The sequence below is a fragment of the Argentina anserina genome, chromosome 4 (assembly GCF_933775445.1).
Source record: "Argentina anserina chromosome 4, drPotAnse1.1, whole genome shotgun sequence".
NCBI classification, from domain to species: Eukaryota; Viridiplantae; Streptophyta; class Magnoliopsida; order Rosales; family Rosaceae; genus Argentina; species Argentina anserina.
The window spans coordinates 26,612,318-26,631,475 of record NC_065875.1 but is presented as its reverse complement, the minus strand read 5'-3'; the positions used below and the strand labels follow the sequence as shown (position 1 = coordinate 26,631,475).

At 38.1% G+C, this 19,158-nt stretch overlaps 6 protein-coding genes across 10 annotated transcripts; 2 read left to right on the top strand and 4 right to left on the bottom strand.

Moving 5' to 3' along the window:
* Positions 1 to 275: 275 nt before the first annotated feature.
* Positions 276 to 3,013, top strand: LOC126790046 (uncharacterized). Of its 2 annotated transcripts, XR_007671653.1 has the most exons (4): positions 276 to 1,029; positions 1,595 to 1,900; positions 2,081 to 2,160; positions 2,874 to 3,013. XR_007671653.1 is itself a non-coding variant. In XM_050516174.1 (3 exons), the coding sequence occupies exons 1-2, from the start codon at positions 308 to 310 to the stop codon at positions 1,866 to 1,868; spliced, it is 996 nt and encodes a 331-aa protein (XP_050372131.1). In that variant the 5' UTR covers positions 276 to 307; the 3' UTR covers positions 1,869 to 1,900; positions 2,081 to 2,302. The 2 variants fall into 2 exon arrangements, 1 of the variants encoding a protein (XP_050372131.1); XM_050516174.1 differs by lacking the exon at positions 2,874 to 3,013 and having other exon boundaries at positions 2,081 to 2,302.
* On the bottom strand, positions 2,629 to 5,209 carry LOC126790045 (probable serine/threonine-protein kinase PBL28). The gene is made up of 7 exons (XM_050516173.1): positions 4,668 to 5,209; positions 4,383 to 4,573; positions 4,103 to 4,301; positions 3,860 to 4,026; positions 3,661 to 3,765; positions 3,279 to 3,401; positions 2,629 to 3,200 (listed from the first exon to the last, which is right to left on the bottom strand). Exons 1-7 carry the CDS (start codon positions 4,735 to 4,737, stop codon positions 2,994 to 2,996), a joined length of 1,062 nt encoding a protein of 353 aa, XP_050372130.1. The 5' UTR covers positions 4,738 to 5,209; the 3' UTR covers positions 2,629 to 2,993.
* A 1,877-nt stretch (positions 5,210 to 7,086) lies between these two features.
* LOC126791771 (MLP-like protein 423) lies at positions 7,087 to 7,740 on the top strand. The gene is made up of 2 exons (XM_050518244.1): positions 7,087 to 7,339; positions 7,469 to 7,740. Exons 1-2 carry the CDS (start codon positions 7,147 to 7,149, stop codon positions 7,738 to 7,740), a joined length of 465 nt encoding a protein of 154 aa, XP_050374201.1. The 5' UTR covers positions 7,087 to 7,146.
* A 627-nt stretch (positions 7,741 to 8,367) lies between these two features.
* On the bottom strand, positions 8,368 to 10,841 carry LOC126790233 (WAT1-related protein At1g70260). Of its 2 annotated transcripts, none has more exons than XM_050516394.1 (7): positions 10,550 to 10,841; positions 10,387 to 10,461; positions 9,969 to 10,085; positions 9,581 to 9,848; positions 9,312 to 9,476; positions 9,054 to 9,205; positions 8,368 to 8,877 (listed from the first exon to the last, which is right to left on the bottom strand). In XM_050516394.1, exons 1-7 carry the CDS (start codon positions 10,759 to 10,761, stop codon positions 8,727 to 8,729), a joined length of 1,140 nt encoding a protein of 379 aa, XP_050372351.1. In that variant the 5' UTR covers positions 10,762 to 10,841; the 3' UTR covers positions 8,368 to 8,726. The 2 variants fall into 2 exon arrangements, with proteins under 2 accessions (XP_050372351.1, XP_050372352.1); XM_050516395.1 differs by having other exon boundaries at positions 8,732 to 8,877; positions 9,312 to 9,417.
* A 586-nt stretch (positions 10,842 to 11,427) lies between these two features.
* Positions 11,428 to 14,560, bottom strand: LOC126790234 (WAT1-related protein At3g28050-like). 2 transcript variants are annotated; one of them, XR_007671704.1, is made up of 8 exons: positions 14,262 to 14,560; positions 14,096 to 14,161; positions 13,878 to 13,991; positions 13,263 to 13,497; positions 13,021 to 13,179; positions 12,795 to 12,946; positions 12,275 to 12,680; positions 11,428 to 11,907 (listed from the first exon to the last, which is right to left on the bottom strand). XR_007671704.1 is itself a non-coding variant. In XM_050516397.1 (8 exons), the coding sequence occupies exons 1-7, from the start codon at positions 14,438 to 14,440 to the stop codon at positions 12,527 to 12,529; spliced, it is 1,059 nt and encodes a 352-aa protein (XP_050372354.1). In that variant the 5' UTR covers positions 14,441 to 14,559; the 3' UTR covers positions 11,428 to 11,907; positions 12,478 to 12,526. The 2 variants fall into 2 exon arrangements, 1 of the variants encoding a protein (XP_050372354.1); XM_050516397.1 differs by having other exon boundaries at positions 12,478 to 12,680; positions 14,262 to 14,559.
* Positions 14,561 to 15,558: 998 nt separating this feature from the next.
* On the bottom strand, positions 15,559 to 18,133 carry LOC126791493 (WAT1-related protein At5g40240-like). Of its 2 annotated transcripts, none has more exons than XM_050517950.1 (7): positions 17,856 to 18,133; positions 17,661 to 17,726; positions 17,427 to 17,540; positions 16,688 to 16,916; positions 16,401 to 16,559; positions 16,111 to 16,262; positions 15,559 to 15,860 (listed from the first exon to the last, which is right to left on the bottom strand). In XM_050517950.1, the coding sequence occupies exons 1-7, from the start codon at positions 18,032 to 18,034 to the stop codon at positions 15,725 to 15,727; spliced, it is 1,035 nt and encodes a 344-aa protein (XP_050373907.1). In that variant the 5' UTR covers positions 18,035 to 18,133; the 3' UTR covers positions 15,559 to 15,724. The 2 variants fall into 2 exon arrangements, with proteins under 2 accessions (XP_050373907.1, XP_050373908.1); XM_050517951.1 differs by having other exon boundaries at positions 15,712 to 15,860; positions 16,115 to 16,262.
* Positions 18,134 to 19,158: the final 1,025 nt, after the last annotated feature.

The following is a 19,158-nucleotide window of genomic DNA, read 5'->3' as shown; positions in this document are numbered from 1 at the left end:
TTGTAATTTACATACAAGTAATAGAACAACATCAACAAAATGTTACATTGATGAATGTCACAAACTCTTACAAAACCAAGTTGATGATAGAAGATCCCAATGATCGCCGTGAAACCTAATTAGATTTACCGGAGGACAAAAACGAAGACAAGTGTCAATACCATATAGAGCAAATAGACCAAAAACGAAGAAAAGAGTGATGTAATCAAACTAATCATGTAAATGGTTGAAGTCATGGTTCTCATCTAGTACTCTACAGTCTACACTAGTTCCACATCCACAGTGATCACGTTTGCTTTAGACTTCTATGGCTGCAACAGCTTCACTCTCTTTCTCTTTGGATCCACACCGCCACCTCTTTTCCAATCCCCACTTCACTCCCTCAACCTCACTTCCAATCCCCAAACACCCTCTTAGATTCTTCCACAACTCCAATCGTTACACTCTCAAATCCTCTTCTTCTTCTTCCACATCCACTACTCCAACCTCTTCATTTCTCGAAGCCCCACTCAGAACCGGCAGGTTCCTCAGCAATGAAGACCTCGACAAGCTCAAAACGCTCGAGAATTTCAGCTACTATCAGGAACTTGAATCCGGGTCGATGTGGGTTCGGGTCATGAGGTCCGAGGAGTTGGACATCACTGTTGGACTTCTGGCTGAGTCGTTTGCAGAGTCGATGCTTCTGCCTTCTGCGTATGTGGCTCTATTGGGCTTCTTGGTCAAGCAGTACTTGATGGAGCGTAGGGAGCTCATGCCCCACACTGCTACCCTTATTGGGTTTTACAGAAAACACAGAGATGAAGGTAAAGATGAGAGCTTTGAGGGTAAAGGTGAGAGCTTTGAGGGTAAAGGTGAGAGCTTTGAGGAGAAAGATGGAGGCTTTGGAGGAGAAGATGAAGATGGGATTTTGGCGGGGACTGTGGAGGTTTGCTTTGACAAAAAGGGTGCCAATGCTTCTACTCCGACGCCTACTCCGCCCAAGAATTCACCTTATATAAGCAACATGGCAGTGAAGAAGTCGCTTCGGAGGTTCGTGTTTTTGGTGTTTTTATAATGAGGCTTTTCTTACTTAAAATTGCATTGTGTGATTGGCAATGTGTAAATGCTTCATTTTGATTTCATTGGTATTGTGATAGGAGTTACAGGCTTACAGCTATATTAGGCATTGGTGTGTAAATGGAATAACTTGGATGCCTGTGTGGTTTCTTAATCTGTCTAGTTCTACTGGTATGATAGATTTAGTGGTATGAAAAAACTAGTTATGATTCTGCATTGTTCAGTAAATTGCAATTTAAACCGTAAGCGGTAGAGCATATGAGTTAAGTAGTAGGTGAAGTTGAGTTAAGCAGGCTTAATCAGCGTCTCATTCATTTGGCCTGTTTCAGCTTTCAGTCACTAGCTAAAACAGTCGAGCAAATCTAAGCCGGGGCTGAGGTTGTCTGGACCAAAATTGGATGCCTTCATGTTGCATAACTCCATTATTTATGAACTAGGATCTTCTCAGTATAGCATTGTAATCATAAAAAAAAAAAACCTTATGTTCCCAATTCATGACTGAGCCAGGATTGGATATATCTGATATTGTGAGTTTCAGGAGGGGTATTGGCTGGCATCTTTTGAAAGCAAGTGAGGAACTGATATCTCAGATGAGTTCTTCAAGAGAGGCGTACTTGCATTGCCGAATGATTGATGCAGCTCCATTCAACATGTATACAAAAGCTGGTTATAACGTTGTAAAGACAGATAGCATTTTGATTCTACTGACGTTGCAGAGGCGTAAACACTTAATGTACAAGAGACTTCCCGTCTTAACTAGCTTTTCAGTATCAGAAACTTTGTGTTCTGAAGACGATGAAAACCACTATTGAATATGTGAAAGTACGTGATGTGTGTCTATTAGGTAAATGCAGTTAGTACTAAATTACTCATTTGTGGTATATCTCCTCATTCCTCTCTCATCTCTTGATCTCTCAGTTGTGTTTATTGGAGATTTTTATCTAAGATGTACTTTTAAATAACTATGCTTTATAATCTCGTTATGTTGCATCACCCTAACTCCGTTTATTGGTTATTTTTCCAGGATAGCCGGTCACTAATCTTTGAGGGTGAAGATTATCCAGCTGATTGAAGTTAGAGAATTAGAGATATGTTTTGTTCAAGGTAACCTTATGAGGCATTGTCTGTTTATGTACGTGGTCTGTGGTCCTGATTATATTGCAAACATACATTTTATTCCACTATTCAAGTCCTATTCTGATACCTGTGATTCAGATATTGTACATATTTAAATATACAAAATTATTGTCCTGACTTCTTAACTTCTACTCTAATACTTACTCTAGTTTGAAACTTTGAATTGGGTAGATTTTAATTGACCCCGTGCTTTAAATCTTATTTTATCCGTGAATGGTCAAGATTTCTCTTTTTAAGTTGATTAATACTCTTCCTAGAGTTCTCAATTTGTTTCCACAATGAATTTCAACCTCCTCCATATATTTTTATAGCTTTGGTGCTAGAGGAATGAAGTTCTTCAATTAGTGTAGCGATAGTCTTTTTGCCGTAGAAAAGTGATATAATCTCTGTTTGGCTCTATGGAACTCAAAAGAGAACCTCTATATGGAAAACTAATAATTTTTAACACAGTATAAATTATAAAGGGGGAAGATTACAAAAACATTCTAAGACACAATCATACAAGAAAATGATTTTCTTTTCTTACACCATCTATTTATGTTTACTTATTAGATCGTTTGATTTCTCTTGATCATGTACAACAAATCAAGTTCAGTGCGATCTTGTTCTGTCTAATATGTTCACTGCATTATATCTCTTGTGAGTGCTTATCAAATGCTCTTCTGGAGTCTTGCTTTTAGGATCATAGGCCCACAACTTTTGAAGATTCAAGAATTCTTTTATCAGAAGAAGTAAAGGATCTGCATATGTCCGTCCAGTCTCCACCCTGCCCATAGTACGTGTGTTCTTTAGCTGGTGACTCACAAGCCTTTGGTATTTGTAATAATAATCAACTGCAGTTCTTTTACACACTCAGTCATGGAGGGTCTTTCGCTGCTGTCGGGACGCACACATCGTGATGCCAGGTTTGCAAACATAACTATAGATTCCATGGTGTATGAACTTCGACTCAGCTCAGGATCTATGACTTTACGTAGCTTCTTCCGATCATTTAATATGTGCCTTACCTGAGACATGAACTTAAGTCATATTTCATTCTGAGTGCCCCTTAAGTAGTTCAAGCACGAATGGGAAATTTATCCTACCTGTAGTACAAGATTCTGATCATTTGGCCCTTGGTTTAGGTCCAGGGCTTGACGTCCAGTTAGAAGCTCAAGAAGAACCACTCCATATGCATATACGTCACTCTGTAAAGTGAGTTTTCCTGTCTATTGCCAAATGCGTCTCTTGTCATATAAGTGTAAAACTAAGAGATGAAAATGTTACACAAATATTTCATTTATCATGTCTTCTTTGAATTAGGATGATATAAAGCTTCCTTCATGTCACACAAAATATAAAGTTGGTAAATTGGTGTCATACTTATAATGTTTGATTGGGTTACTTGAACCTATGAGCTTAAGTGCAACTAGATTTGATGGTGAAGCATTACCAACAACAAAAGCAAGTGGTGTTGAATTTACGTACCGATGTATACTCCGGATCAAAATAGCCGAATGTACCTAGTACTCTAGCAGTCACATACATTTCCTTTCCCTCCGGCATAAACTTGGCAAGCCCAAAATCAGATATCTGCAGAACAGTTATCAACATTTCAGCTGTATCCCTTTGGCCGAATTCAAAACAAAGCAAGAGGCAACACCAAGTAAAGATTCAGTATTTATACTTTTGCTTCAAAGTTGGCATCTAAAAGAATGTTGGTGGATTTGAAATCTCTGTGAACAATTGGAGTTCCAACGGCTGAACTTGAATGTAGATATGCTAAGCCCCTTGCTGCTCCAAGTGCCACTCTGAGCCTTTGAGGCCAACCGATCTTGTGTTTCTCATTGATCCCTATAAGATGACATTAATGTGATGGTTAGACAACTGTTTAGATTAGAAGCCTCTCCATGTTTGAGCTGAGAACTACCATTTAAGTGATCTTGTAGGTTCCCTTTCTGCAGATATTCATATACTAAAAACCGGTGTTTGCCATCAGCACAATAGCCTATCAAAGAAACCAGATTTGGGTGATCAAGTCGGCTCAAGATGTCTACTTCCACTCGAAATTCTCGTTCTCCATCGGCTGCTTTTAATGGTGGAAGCTCCATCTTTTTTATTGCTACAACCTTCAAATATCCAAAGAGATATCAGTATGTACTGGGAAACCGGATTGTATTGTTACCGTTCTTTTATAGAGCTCAACATACCTCTCCAGAGCGCAAAGTTCCTCTATACACGCGGCCAAATCCTCCTTTACCGAGGAAGTTCTTGTCACTGAATGAAGATGTTGCTTCTTCCATTTCTTTGAGTGTAAATACTGATGAACCATGATGGTGCCTTTTCGCCTGTTGATGTGTTTGGTCATCGAGTTGCCAGAACTCCACCGGCTTATAAGTCCCTGAAAGTGAGTAGGTAAATCATCATTCAAAGTTGGTGAGGACCCTGCAAAAAAATCTGCAGAGAAGAGGAGAAGAATGAATGGAAGAACATACAAGGGTCTGTGTGGTCATGGGATTTGGACCTTCTGCGCTTGTTCCATGCTGAGACTAAATTGAAAGGCATTACGGTTCTTAATCCCTTGAATTTGATCTGATATCTCTGTTTCAGAATTTGAAATGACTGATAATGGTACGTGAAGCAGACATAACTTGATGGACAAATAAGTTGGTTCTTAATTTGATATGAAAGGTGATGCTCAGATTAATATACGTAAATAAGGAATAGAGTAAATCGAGCTGAAATCTGAGATTTGCAGGAGTGTAAGGTAATGGGAATTGCGAAATGGAGTACGTATAGAGCAACTGAAGTTTGGATTGTTAGGAGAGAGTACTCAACAAATCATCTTCTTCAACAACCTAATACAGTAACAGTAGAGGTTCTCAGATGAAGTTAGAGGTTGTGCTTGAAGAAAAAGAAAGAGAGGAGAAAAAGAAAAAGTTGGTATTGCTTGCTTAACATTTTGGATGGGGGAAGTTGCTTGATAACGAAAGAGAAGCTGCTGCTACACCTCTCTCTTTCTTCTCACTTCTCGTTTACATTTTCAGAATTGCTCAAGAAAAAAACGAAGGGGTAGCCGTTGAGATGGTGCTTTCATTTGTTGTTTATGTCATAATTTTTTTGGTCAGTATACTTTGTTGCCATTCCACATACTGAAATTGACAATGCAATGAGAAGAAGGTCAATAATTAATTGAATTATATGGGACCCTAAGCTTGATACTATTCCAATCTTCCATTTTGAAGTTACATCCTATCATTTTGAATTTGAAGTTTCTAAAAGGCATCACATATCGACTGGATTCCAAAAGGGCTCTCCAGAATCACCAAACAGTGTCATTCATTATAGTGTACGAGAAGGAGGGGACTACTAGTGGTTATATTACTTATATATACTTCAAGAAGTTGAAGATTAACACTCGTCGAGTCGTCGAGATAGAAACGCATACGACTTGTTTCAATGTATTTAACCTCACTTGGATTGACACCATGAGCCTCTCTCTTGTGTAAGTATGAACATAGGCATCGTTTGTAAGATCCTTAACACAAAACCTAGGCATCACTTGATCTGGCGGATATTAAATAGAGTAAACCTACTACGAACGAGTACAACCACAAAACCTATATATATTAACTTCAATTAAGGTCAGATTAAGAGTCTCCATCATCGACTGTATTTATTAATGAAGAAGATCATATCCATGCACGGATCTAGGTAAGGAGTTGGGGGGACTCAAGCCCGTCCAAAATTTTGTAAATATATTTGATAGAATGTGTTTTCAACACGTTATTAAAAACTTGGTTGGCTTGGCTGAGTACTCACAATCTTCAAGCCTATCTCAGTTTGATCTACAGCTTCTCTCACCTTCTTCATCTATTTTATTCTTTTTTCTTTAGTTCTTAATTTTTCAATTCTACCCTTAATGCTTCAAAATTGGAAAATGCATTATTGGACTTCCATCTTGTTTGACTTTTTGAATCCATTTAGCCTTGATTTATATTCAATAGATTATTTTCTCATTTAATATAAGTAGTTTGAAAAAAATATATTTCTAGTTAGTTATATATTAGACGGAGTTTGAGATGGTTCTTAATATTTGCATGATATCTAATTTATATATAATATACTTTTATTCAATATTGATGATTATCGACATTGCAAATTTTTTTTTGAATATATAACTAGCATTGAATTTCTTAAGACTTCAATAAAAACAAATTTTCAAGCCCACTCAGTTATTCGCCATTGATCATATCAGTGTTTTCCGGTTCATAATGGTTGTCCATTAAGGAGCAGCTAGTTTTGGTCCCTCACACTTCGAATGATTACTTCCACTTGCTTCTTCAGTTCTTCATTTCCCCCGATTCCAACTTACTCAGCTAAAAGTTAATATCATTTACTCGATTTTTAGGTATGAATATATCTTTAAAGGCAAAGGTTCTTAGGCAGTATGATGCCCAGTTGTATTTGTATTATATGTATACAATTCGGGTCGTACATCAAGTTTAACTTTCAAGAATAGTTTAGGTAAGCTAAAATATACACTCCCTCGTAAAATCTACATTTGAAATTTATATCCACATATATATATATATATAGATTATTAAAAAAAAGGAAAAATGAGAGTGATGAGTATCGATTTGAGAAGTGTGGAAATATAGGTAGAGACAAGAGCATGTAGCACTTAGTGCACAGTTCAAGTGATAGGGGCAATAGGGCCCTTCGTGACAACTCCAATTGCAGGCGGTGGATCATGCATGCATGTGATGTATCAAAATTTTTGTGGTGAATCGATCTATTATATATGGAGGCTCTTAAAAGAGGTAGTTGAACTTGCTCCTACTCCAATTAAGTCCCTCCCTACTATATATTCATGCCCCAACATCCCTTCGATCTCAGGCAACTCTACTCCTTTCCCTTTCTGCCCATATCTATCTCTCCATCACTGCATTTCCTTCTCTTTGATACATATCAATGGCTGATTCAGATGTTGGAAAGCTTCACGTGGAAGTCGAGGTGAAATCTCCGGCGGATAAGTACTGGGTGAGCCTCAGGGACTCGACCGAAGTCTTCCCCAAGGCTTTCCCTCATGATTACAAGAGCATCGACGTCCTTGAAGGCGACGGCAAGGCTGTTGGATCCATTCGCCTCATAACATATTCTGAAGGTAGACTTCAATCACTTCATCGTAGAGAATGATCTCTTGTCGAGTATGCTAGTAACGCGCGTTCATATAGTTTTACATGTTTTACGTACTAGTACTTAATTATATATGTGATCGTTAATGCATGTGTAGGTTCTCCGATTGTGAAGGTGTCAAAGGAGACCATCGACAAGGTTGATGAGACAAACAAAGCCGTGGCTTACCGGGTGATCGACGGTGATCTGCTCAAGTACTACAAGAGCTTCAAGTGCATCCTGACCGTGAATCCTAAGGGAGAAGGGAGCTTGGTGAAATGGTCGTGTGAGTATGAGAAAGCTCATGAGCAGGTTCCTGAGCCGAGCATCATTAAGGACTTTGCTGTCAAGAACTTTCATGAGCTCGATGACTATGTCCTCGCTCATTGATCTTCAATATCAGAGGGGTGAATATGCATAGTAATGCATGGCCAAATTAAGATTTGAAGTTTGGAGCACTTTTCCTAATTATGAGTATTTTGGGGAAATAAATAAAGTGATGAGCTGAAGTCTTATTATGTATGCCATTATGAATTATGAATTGAGGGTCAAAAACTATAAACAATCAGGACTCGGAAGCAAAATATTTATGATCACCTTCTCTTGGATCTTTTGTATCAATAATTGGTGATCAGAGTCATATATTAAACCTAGCTAGATATTATGACAAGTAGTGACTAATCAAATATGGTCTCAGTAGCTGGTATACTTCAGATCATATCCAATGTGGGTCAAGTACTGGACCTGATCATTGATCGGCACAATATCATTTCCAGTAAAAACACCATTATTATTTTTCTTGCTATCAGTACATTTGCATAGTTTTGTGCCTTCCTAGCTCTCTGCAAGCTACATCCATCTTTCTCTCTATCATTAAGTCTGTCTTCTCTCCCTCACCAACAAATCTGGAGCTCTCAAAATGCTTCTTTGATACGTCACATTCATATTTATGTACCAAAAATTACTCATTGAAACCATGACAATCTACTGTTTACCATGTTTAAATCTGTGAACTCCAACACAGAGCTTCAAGTCACCCCCAACATAGAGTACATGTTTTTATACACCCTATACAATCTCTCATGAATGAAACTTCCTCTCAATACATCCAAACTATGTACAAATACAAAATATGCAGACATGCAGCCATATTCACAGAAAATATGCATACTTCCTTCCATGTGAATCATCAAAGAACCTTGATGAATTGATCTTAAAGTTCTTGTGCGTATTCAACTGTAATATATTCGATACGAATTGGCAAGAGAGCGATGGCTCTGATCATGTGTAATTAGAGATGATATCTGCCAATGAAAATTTTCATGTGTAGAAGGAAGCCTTCAATTGAGATTTTATCTGTTCTAATGAAGATTGATCTATACACCGACATCTTCTTCCAAGAGAGGGACCTTGGCTTCAGAATTTGTAGAATCCAGATGTCTCTGATCCTTATTCTCATCATCTTCTCTGATCTGCCCCCACATTATAGTAAAGTACCCTACTCCGGTCAGCACTGCTCCTAACACACTGCAATCATGTTCTTTAGTTAGTACAAAATTGATGTCTACAATTCTGCAAAAAACATTTGAAGGATTCTGATTCGCCTTCCTAATCATGTATGTAGCAAGAAAATAGCTAGAAAGTAAAGGGTTTTCGATCTCTCTGTCTTGTTTTTCTGATAAGATCATATCAGAAAAAATTACCTTCCATAATGCAGATTATTTGCAGATAAGCTGACACCGAAAATGGTGGCAAAAACAATGCCAAATGGTTTGAACTTTGGCACATAATGTATTCCCTTCAATTTCATGCACCAATTGTGTACATGGCTTCGGACTAGACCCGCAAAACATGCCTACAGCATACATACATGTAACCTTATATAGTAATTACTAATTAGTATGTGCTAATTACAATTATTGTGTTAAAAATGTAATTAATGTGCTTGCTTGATTACTTACTGTTAAAACAATGAGAAGGAGATCCATGTTGAGCTTTATTTTCCAAGCACTTAAGCTTTTTTCTATGAATAAAGAGAATATTACACACTGGATAGTCCCAAGCAAGCTATAATATGATACCACTTCCATTACTTCCACTTCCGGATATAGTTTCATAGTTCCCATCTTATTAATTACCACATAAAAAAAATCAGAACAGGTACCTCATTATATATATACTCAATGAATATCTATATAAGGGAATGTCATTTGGGTAGATTAAGTATTACCTGAATGATGTTCCATACTGAGACAGATATAGAGGCTCCTACCAATAAAAGTCCACCAAGAACCCAATGTTCTGTTGCTGATGAGGAGAATTTTAAATACTGTCCTGCTTTCTGAAATAAGACCATGTATGAAGAAGAGGACAGAACTGAAGATGGTCTTATATAAGGACCCTTGTAGAGTTCAACTATTACTGCCCCCATGATTGATATTACAGTGCCAAGTACTTTGGCTTGGAAAGTTGGGCTTCTCCAATCTGCGTTTGTCCTCCTGAAAATTACAGTACGTACTGTAAATTATACACTTAAATAACAATATATATGAAGATGAACTAATGAAGTCATTGAAAAGATGAAATTATTCTGAAGTGGTGAAAATGAAATAACTCACTTGAGGATGACAGAGAGCAAGAAGGAAAAAGTAGGTAGCATTAGGCCCATAGCACACACTAGAATTGGAGAACTGTAACTCAAGCCAAGAAATGCAAGGTTTTGAGATACTGCTATCCTACAAAACATATCAAACACAAACAAGTATGAATCAGCAAACTTTATAAATAAAATGACCCCTTTGGTGACAGATGACAATGACCAGAAATTTGACTAATGCGCTGGTCATTTACAACATTGCCTTTCAACACATAGAATTCTAGGGCCACCTGCATACATGAATATTCTAAGATTGTGGTTGTGGTGAATTAACTTTAGATTCCATGGATTCAGCCATGGAGTTTTGTCTACTGTATTACTGTATGTGATCAAATACGTCATATGTGTCTTAGCTAGAAGAAACGAAGGAAAGTACGAACCCTGTTAAACCCAGGAGGAAGCATCGAACGAAGAGACCAAAGGAGAAGAGTGATGGATGTGTTGCGCTTCTACTTCTGCAAAGTTATTCAAACCAGGACGTTAAAAGAGATGAGAAGCTAATCCAGAGCAGAGGTTAAGAGGGGACAGGATCAGAACCTATACCTGCAGTTGAAGACGAAAGTAGAGAGGAGGAGGATGATCGAGGATAGAACATGAGTGTAAACAACAAACACGAAAGGGCTCATGTCATAATCTGTCATAGCAGTTTTGGCCCAGATTGTTAAGATAATCGTACAACCTTCCATTACCACCATCACCGAAAACGGCAACATTTCCATAAGTTGAACACCACTCATGATCATCCCCATCATCATTTCAGCAGTTGTTTTGCCTTATAAGTTTACATAAATTATATACACACGCGCGTATGAACCACCCGGCAAACTTAAATATAGAGTTGTAAACTTGTAAACAACTAGAGACTTGTTGAGAGTTGTAGACTCGTCATATATATAGAAGGGATTATGGGAAGGGAGGTAACCCTTCATGAAGTGGTGAAGCTGAGAAGTTGCTACTCGGATGCATGTTTATGCTTTTCATTATTATTTCATTGCAGAAAGAAAATGATAGGGACACCAGAGACGTGGTATACGACAAAGTCGTGAAGTTTTCTTCTGCATGATAGTATCTAATACTTGGATGAGATTAATCTAGAGTTTGGTCGGGCCGGTTCTTAGTGTTGGAAATAGATATTTTTAATTTAATTATGCTGATTGCTGAGACTTGTGGTGAGAAAGATGATGAAAATTAGTGACTTCATAAGTTATGGAGTTATTATGAAGCTGTTATTTTCATGTACAGTGTAGTGTTGTAGATTGCAAATTTGCAGTACTAATGCTCAAAATATATGCAGGCCAATATTAATTGGTTAGTCCAATCTATTTGTAAGCACAAGGAGAAATTGTAGGCCTATCAGTTCCCAAAGTTGCTGCAAACAAAGAACTAATTCTTCCCTACGTAAGATCGCTTGGACCGAGTCATAATTTTAAGCTGAATTTTGATGTATTTCTGAGAATTCCAGAATATAAGTCTGCAGGTCCATTGCACAGATTGACCTCCTCTGATATTTGATTTAATGACAATCTCAATCTCAAAAGCAAAACAATGACATATTACAATTGATTCAACTGCAGAAGTCAACATATATTTTACAATTCACAGGAATAATATGTTCTTCAAGAACATGTCCCTCATCTTTTTCAACTTTGAAGCCTTATCAGTGTACTGAAGTACTAATTTCCTTATGAATAAAACTAATGAAGAAGGAGATCATGCATCTGGATTCTGAACCCGAAGAGCAAGAGTAGGTTTCACTTCCAAACCAGAGTAGCTTTTCACATAACTGTTGCTCTCATGACAGCTTCGATGTTTGACCCCGGAAACTCATGCTGATATCTTTGATCTTGATTATGCTCCCCATGTTCATAAATATCCATGTACCCCTATACATGACTCGTATGCTGGACAATGCAGAAGAAAATTTCAATTAAGATAGAACTACCAGATCATTGTCAATTAAATTATAGCTACCAACTCATTCTCAAATTGCCTACAAATCAATGCAGATGCTTGTGCTACGAAAGGCTGATTAATACCAACACAATAAAGCCGTCTCCTCATGAAATGAGGCGACAAATTGTTTAAGACGACAACTTACATTGACCTTTAAGATGACAACTCTCTCTTAGACTTATCTAAATTATCAAGACAAATCATATACATTTTCATAGTATAGTATTGGGATATCAATGTTCTGATGACACACCAATAATCCAACAATTTGAGAATAAGGGAAGAAAAAGGAAATTCTGGTGTGAAATGATGGACCTGAGTTAACCCATAAAAAACTGTTAGGCCCAATTTCCCTGCATCACTGCCATTGATGAGAATCCATTTATTATTCTCATCAATGGCCTGAACTATGAACTTTAAGAATAACCTGTACAAATCTTTCACAATGGTGGAAAGGGTAGCATTTAAATTGAAACCAAGACTAAAAGCAACAGAGGAGAGAGGAGGAGAGAGAGTACCCATTTGTTTGGCAGGAGAAACCTTATGGTTTATATGCTGTGAAATTTTTTAAATGTCTTCAATAATGTTTTGCAGTAATGGAACCCGCTGTTTCTTTGATGATAAACTCCTCGCCCTTGCATCATCATCCATCTTCACCTCATTGGCTTTGCCCCATATGACAGAGTAAAATCCAGTGACAATTACAATTGCTCCTATCAAACTGCAATGTTCAGAGACTGCAATCTAAGGTGCTGAAATAACCTCACTAATTTTTTTTAACAAGAGCATTTAGACATGGTTGTACAGCCAAACACAAAAATGACATGAAACCTACCTTCCAAGGTAGAAAGTATCCCCCAAGAAAATAACACCTATGGCAACTGCAACTACAATCCCCAAAGGCTTGAACATAGATACGAAAACTGGCCCAGTCCTACCAAGACACCATGTACATACACCAACCTGGAACGCTGAGCCAAAAACTCCCTGCAATCACTGAAAGTTTGAGCAAGTTTTGAAGGTGAGCAATATATTGTTATTAATTTAGGCTATCTGCTTACCGAGTATAGAACAGCGAACAACCTTAACTTAGGGTTTAAGGCCCAAGCACTTAAGTCTCTTTCCGCAAACCACAACGCCACTACAGATTGAATAGCCACAAAGAAGCAATAGTAAAAGACTATAATGAGCCCTGCTGGGTATTTTTTTAGTACTGATGCCTGAAATACAGCAAAGGTTTAGTAAATAACTACAATCTCCAACTGCCCCATTACGTGAAAATGGAAAATTTTAGAAATTTGACCTGTATGATAAGCCATGCTGCAGCCACCACACAATGAAACCCAAGGAGCATTCCTCCAATGACCCAATTCGACTGTGGCAAGAAAAGTTGACTGTAAGACAACATATCAACTGAGGCTGTCATAAAAAGTGGGGGTCCCTTGTAAAGAGTCACAATGAAAGCCCCTGATATTGAAACTACTGTTCCCAAGATTTTGGCTAGGGTACTGCAGCTTCTCCCATCAATTTTTTCCATTCTGAAATCACCCAATTGAATAATTTAGAATTGGGTGGTAATGTGCAAATGACTCAAACATGTATTGCAAAACTCTTATCAGGAATGAGGAGCTCATCAGCATACTACAATAAAACAAGATAACTGAGTTGTTTGCCTATTTCACTGTTACATTAGTTCTTCTACAATTTTTTTTAGGAGGATACAACAGAGTACGAAATGTCAGCTAAACAATCTTCCATAAACTAATCAAAAACACATTAACAAAATAAAACAACTGAGATATTCACACGCAAAAACAAGAAAATAACCCTGATTCTCGATCTCATGTAGGTTTCTTCCTTATACAACGGAAAGACAAACTCCATATTTTACACTAGAGACATAAGAGGAGGGCTAGACCTGAATATAATTGCAAGTACGAAAGTGAAAGCTGGAACAAGGTTGAGCATAGCCGTGCCAAGAGTAGGAGAGCTGTAATTAATCCCAGCATACCCAACCAACTGAGCTATACACCTGCAAAAAGCACCCATTTCAATTAAACCCACCAAACACAAAGCTGCAATCTTTGATTGAATTCCCTATCTGGGATTTCATCACAAACTCAAATATAAACTTACCCAAGTAAACCAAGCAAGAAAAACCAACAGAGAATAGAGAAAGTGATCGGAGGACGGTCTGTTGATCTGCCAAGAGCACAAAGAACAGAGAAAGAAGTCAACTTTGTGACATTTAATTTCTTTAATGTTTTCGGGTAGTTCAGAAAGAGTTAGAGATTTGAGTTACCTGTGAAAGAACAGAGAAGTTGGGAGAAGAACAAAGGCGGCAAGAGCGTTGGAGTAGCAGACAAAGATGAGGTTGTTCATGCCAGTAGACATGGCTGCTTTGCTTACTATCATTAACCCAGCTTGAGCACACTCGGCTAAGACCATCCCCACTATTGGTAGTACTCCAATCTTCGCCATGATCTTTATTTCTTTCTTTGAAATTCCAGAGCTGCAGAGTTTGGTATCCGACACAAGAAGTAAACTTGGTTCGTTGCTCCAGTTCAAGTACAATTTCAACAAACACAAGTGGAGGGTCAAACATGAATCACTCCGAATAGATGTTTTTGTTTTTGGTATGAACTTTTTATCATTTTATGTGGTGATTAATCATTGGTTGTCACAGCCGCCGGACGGCCGGAGTTTGCTTCAGATTGAAATTTGGCCCAAATTGGCTCATAAGTTATAAGGTCCAAAGACACCAAACCACCCGATATACTGAAACGGCCCAAACCAATGTGAATATGCATTCTGTCGAATATATAGTATATAGTGACCTTATTGAACCCAATTACAATCATGTTGGCTGGAAAAAGTACAATAATTTATCCATAAAACTCGATCAACTTCTTTTACACTTACGCTAAACATGACCTCATTCTCGAGAGATTCTGTTGTATGACAAAGGCACCACGTGGACTATGCAACTACCCACTCGTAAATCGACACGTGTAATTTTTTCTTCCACATCAACTATCGCTGGAAAATCAAAGCCGGAGCCCGACTATTTGCAGAAGAACCCATGTACCTTACTTGCCTCAGCCCCACCCATGGGTATACATACATAAATACTCTCTTTACAAACAAAATGATCTAGTAGGAGGGAGAGAAGGCAATAAGAGGATTTGGGATCAAATCAAGACTAGAATCTCTTCTTGGGTTTGCAGCCTCCACCATGAGCACAGCGCAGTGAAAAAGAACGCATCCACTTGGGAATCTATATAATTAAACCTTAGTGCAAGATATATTAAGGGTGTGAGTTAATTCCATAGCCGTTAGGGATTTGGAGGAGCTCCGGCTTAATGAATTAATTTCCGACTTCAAGTTTTTAGTTAGGGAAAAAGTGATACGTGTCGAACTATCATTGGTGGGTCGTATTGTCCACGTGGTGCGTTTGTCGCACAACAGAATTTCTCCCTCATTCTCACCCATGGTTATGACATATCGAGAGATTCTTCATTTCATCTATGAGGTCTTCATCCACACTTAGAACTTCAAGAGAGAAATTAAGAACCAAACATAACGTTGGACTCGATTTATACCCTAAATTAGTATAATTGATTTATTGGTCACTGAATTTGATATATCAATATTCACAATGACATGTACAGTATGTACATTTACATGTACGTTAAGTATCCATCAAGACAGTGTACTTCTATAAATACCTCTGCCGAAAATATATAGTTCAGGGTACGTAGCTAGCTACTTGTTCTGTAGTAGAGGAAGCTTGTTATCACCAACGCTAGAGGGATCTTCGTCATCTAGGTTCTCTAATTCTCTGGCCTTTCCCCACATTACAGCATAAAACCCAGTAACTATAATAATTGCACCAACCAAACTGCATAAAAACCGATCGTTAGCTCGAGTTAATTATAAAGTTATCATTTATAATATGAGATCGAGTATGAGCTTCCTTATGTGTACGTCTAGCTAGTTGATTCTACACGCATATGTACGAGTACGTACGTACATAGACGACTTAATCGATCTGATTTTATGAAAAACTAACCGTCGAGAGGCTAAGACGTAATTGAGTGAGTGCATAAATTAACAAGTTACAAATGAATTTGAAGAAATATGAAGCATACCTACCAAGGTAGACTGAGTCTCCTAAAAATATGAATCCCATGATAACACCAAAAATTATAGCAAGCGGCTTAAACATAGAGCAATATACAGCTCCAGCCTTCCACACGCACCATGTCACTAAGCTGTAACGAAGAACTGTTGATATAATTCCCTATACAAAATCAACTCATTCAGGTTTATATATCTGCATGCAAGGTATTAGTACAGCTACTATGTACGTACTTGATCGATCATGAACTATATATGATAGACTAATCATAACTATAACTTTATTAGAAGCATTACGTACGGTGTATAAAATAGCAATGAGCCCCATGTCCAGTCTTAGCTGCCATGCATTTGCATCTTTGATTGCAATTAGAGCAAACGCCGCAGATAGAATGGTGGTGAATAAGCATTGAAAAAACACAATAAAGACAACTGCCGGGTACTTCTCAACTGTTAGTGCCTGCAAGCGTGTATGTTTCCTAAATGAATCAGGAATGAGATAAATTTCTTCATGAAGTAATTAATATGTGTTGCTCATTCGTCTTGTTTGAGCTCTAGATATCAATTGAATAAGAGGGTCGATCGAACCTGGAGAATGTACCACAGAGAAGTGAAAAAAGCGTCAGCTGCAAGAAAAAGTCCTCCAGCAATCCAGTTTGAGTGTTTAAGAGAGAATAAGAATTGAGTGGGTGAACTAGGAACATCTAAGACTGGTGGACCTTTGTAGAGTGTCACAACAAAAGCTCCTGTAATTGATGTAATGGTCCCCAGAATTTTGGCTTGGCTACTTGATCTCTTCCAGTACACATTTTCCATCCTATATATATAATTAATTTGAACACCCATCGATCAATTTCTAAAACAATGCTTGAAATATAGGGAGAAATATAGGGAATTTATGAAAATATATCCTCCTAGTTCACCCTTTTTGCTTGTCTTTGCAGGAAAAGATATATAAAAGTTTACACGACCACATAGTGCCCGAGTAGTCGAGTTACTCGAGTATGTGGAATACGGCCATGCATACTGGGAAAACCTATTTCACTTGTCCTGTGACGTACTCCTGTCCCTCAACTTGAATTTAAAGATGAAAGCTTGCTTACCTCATTAGCGATCTCTTTCTTGTGGGGGTAAGGAATAGAGTTCAAATAGTTAAGGTCATATTTTCTCCAAAAACTAGTGGTTGACGATGATCGAAATAAAAGTAATAGAAGGAGATAGAAGTATACGTGTGGTACATATCAATACTAGCCCCATATATAGCAAAATTATTGAAATGGATCAAATTATGCATCCTTGATTATAATTAAAACTTCTGTAAACTGACCTGAAAATGATGGCAAGTAAGAAAGTGAATGCAGGGATGAGGTTAAGCATGGCAGTACCAAGCATGGGAGAGCTATAGTCTACACCAACATAAGCAAAAATCTGGGCTGAACATCTGCATTTATTGTTCATGCAAGAAATTAAATAATGAAAAATCGATCAAATTAAACTAAGGGGATATACACATGATATCATTAAGATAACGTTGCGATTAACCAGGCTATAGGTTACCAACCCAAACAGGCCAAGCAAGAATAATCTGCACAGTGTAGGGAATGTAAGTGGAGGTCGCACTGATGGTCTGCAATTTGATAATCGCCAGAAAATTAAGTTTAAGTAATGAACAAGCTAGACTACAGGACGAATAACTTATTGCTCAGTAAGAAGGATATGCACGGGGGAAGGTCTAAATCCAACAGAAAGAATAAACCTGTGGACGACGAAGGAGAAGGGAAGAAGGAGGAGGGTGGAGAGAGCGTTGGCATAGACGATCATGGTGTATTTGTTGACCCCTTTCGACATGGCGGCTTTGTTTAGTACCAGACTCCCAGCTTGTATCAGAATCGCCATCACCATTCCAGCAAATGGCAGTAATCTCTCCATCCCCATCTATCTAGCTCATACACGCAGAAAATCTATGAACAGAAGTTCCTAGTTACTTAAGATACCACATCTCTTTGGTTCCAATTAAAGTAATTTAAACCAGATCATTTTTATCCTCATCCGAAAAAATTGTTGACCAATCAGCCATAATTATTTTCAATAGATTAGATCATCCAGTCTCGTTCACACGATCAGTACCTGAATATGAAATTCATGCTCAACCACCATTGAATGTAAATCTAAAGGTTGAAAACAAAATAACTTAATTTTAAAAAAATTCTCCTTATTTTTGGATTTATATCTAATAGTAGTTAATATGAATTTCATATTCAGCTACTAACCTTATGAACGAGGATGTATGACCCTCTTCTCATAACTCTTGTAATAACCCTAGATTTTTGAAACGATATTTGAATTGAATTGAATTCTATAAAGTTATGAAATTCAATTAAAAGGAAATTGATTGTTTGCAAACTTTACGAAACGGAAACGGAAACGTTCCGAGAACGTTTAATAAGAAAACGTTACGTTTCCGAACGAATTTATCGACTTTCATTCCGTCGCTCGGTTGCGAAAACTTTCTTCACGAAAGTTGTAGAGCTCGTCGATACGAGTTCGTGGATCTGTGACGCGTTCGAATCGGACGTCGTATGTAAAAGTTATTATTTACGGAAGATAGTTTCCGATTTTAAAGGGGGTATAAAATGACATTTTGTGAAGTAGAGTTTCTATTTTCAGAAACCCCCTTCTCTCTTCTCTCTCCCTTCCCGCCGCCCCTCTCTTTTTTCCCTTCTCTTTTCTCTCTTCCTTCCCGAGCTTTTCTCTTCTCTCTCTCTCTCTCCCTCTCTCTCCCTCGCACCCTCCCTCTCCTCACCGACTGCAGCTGTGCCTCTCCGCCGTCCCTTGCTACCACCTCAAGCATGCCGTGCCTCTGTCCGCCGCCAAGGAGCCACAACGAAGAGGGAGCACGAAGCTCTTCACCGATGTAAGAGTTCCCGACGGTTTTGGACTCCGATCTAGGTAAGGAGGCATTTGATTCATGGTTGTGATGTTTTTGTGATGTTTTTGGATGAATTGGGAGGTTGTTGGTGGAGATCGGAGAGAGAGGTGGAAGGAGGGTTACCACCGCC

Coding starts and splice junctions, on each gene's coding strand:
- LOC126790045 (XM_050516173.1), bottom strand. CDS start 4,737: ATGCCTTTCAATTTAGTCTCAGCATGGAACAAGCGCAGAAGGTCCAAA. Junction 4,574..4,667: donor CCATGACCACACAGACCCTT/GTATGTTCTTCC, acceptor ACTCACTTTCAG/GGACTTATAAGCCGGTGGAG. Junction 4,302..4,382: donor GAACTTTGCGCTCTGGAGAG/GTATGTTGAGCT, acceptor GGATATTTGAAG/GTTGTAGCAATAAAAAAGAT.
- LOC126791771 (XM_050518244.1), top strand. CDS start 7,147: ATGGCTGATTCAGATGTTGGAAAGCTTCACGTGGAAGTCGAGGTGAAA. Junction 7,340..7,468: donor CCTCATAACATATTCTGAAG/GTAGACTTCAAT, acceptor ATGCATGTGTAG/GTTCTCCGATTGTGAAGGTG.
- LOC126791493 (XM_050517950.1), bottom strand. CDS start 18,034: ATGGGGATGGAGAGATTACTGCCATTTGCTGGAATGGTGATGGCGATT. Junction 16,917..17,426: donor TTACTTGCCATCATTTTCAG/GTCAGTTTACAG, acceptor TTATATATATAG/GATGGAAAATGTGTACTGGA. Junction 15,861..16,110: donor GACTCAGTCTACCTTGGTAG/GTATGCTTCATA, acceptor GTTTTTATGCAG/TTTGGTTGGTGCAATTATTA.
- LOC126790233 (XM_050516394.1), bottom strand. CDS start 10,761: ATGATGATGGGGATGATCATGAGTGGTGTTCAACTTATGGAAATGTTG. Junction 9,477..9,580: donor CAGTATGGAACATCATTCAG/GTAATACTTAAT, acceptor GTAATTAATAAG/ATGGGAACTATGAAACTATA. Junction 8,878..9,053: donor AATAATCTGCATTATGGAAG/GTAATTTTTTCT, acceptor ACATGATTGCAG/TGTGTTAGGAGCAGTGCTGA.
- LOC126790234 (XM_050516397.1), bottom strand. CDS start 14,440: ATGGCGAAGATTGGAGTACTACCAATAGTGGGGATGGTCTTAGCCGAG. Junction 13,992..14,095: donor TTCTTGCTTGGTTTACTTGG/GTAAGTTTATAT, acceptor TGCTTTTTGCAG/GTGTATAGCTCAGTTGGTTG. Junction 12,681..12,794: donor GATACTTTCTACCTTGGAAG/GTAGGTTTCATG, acceptor TGAACATTGCAG/TTTGATAGGAGCAATTGTAA.
- LOC126790046 (XM_050516174.1), top strand. CDS start 308: ATGGCTGCAACAGCTTCACTCTCTTTCTCTTTGGATCCACACCGCCAC. Junction 1,030..1,594: donor GTGAAGAAGTCGCTTCGGAG/GTTCGTGTTTTT, acceptor TGTGAGTTTCAG/GAGGGGTATTGGCTGGCATC.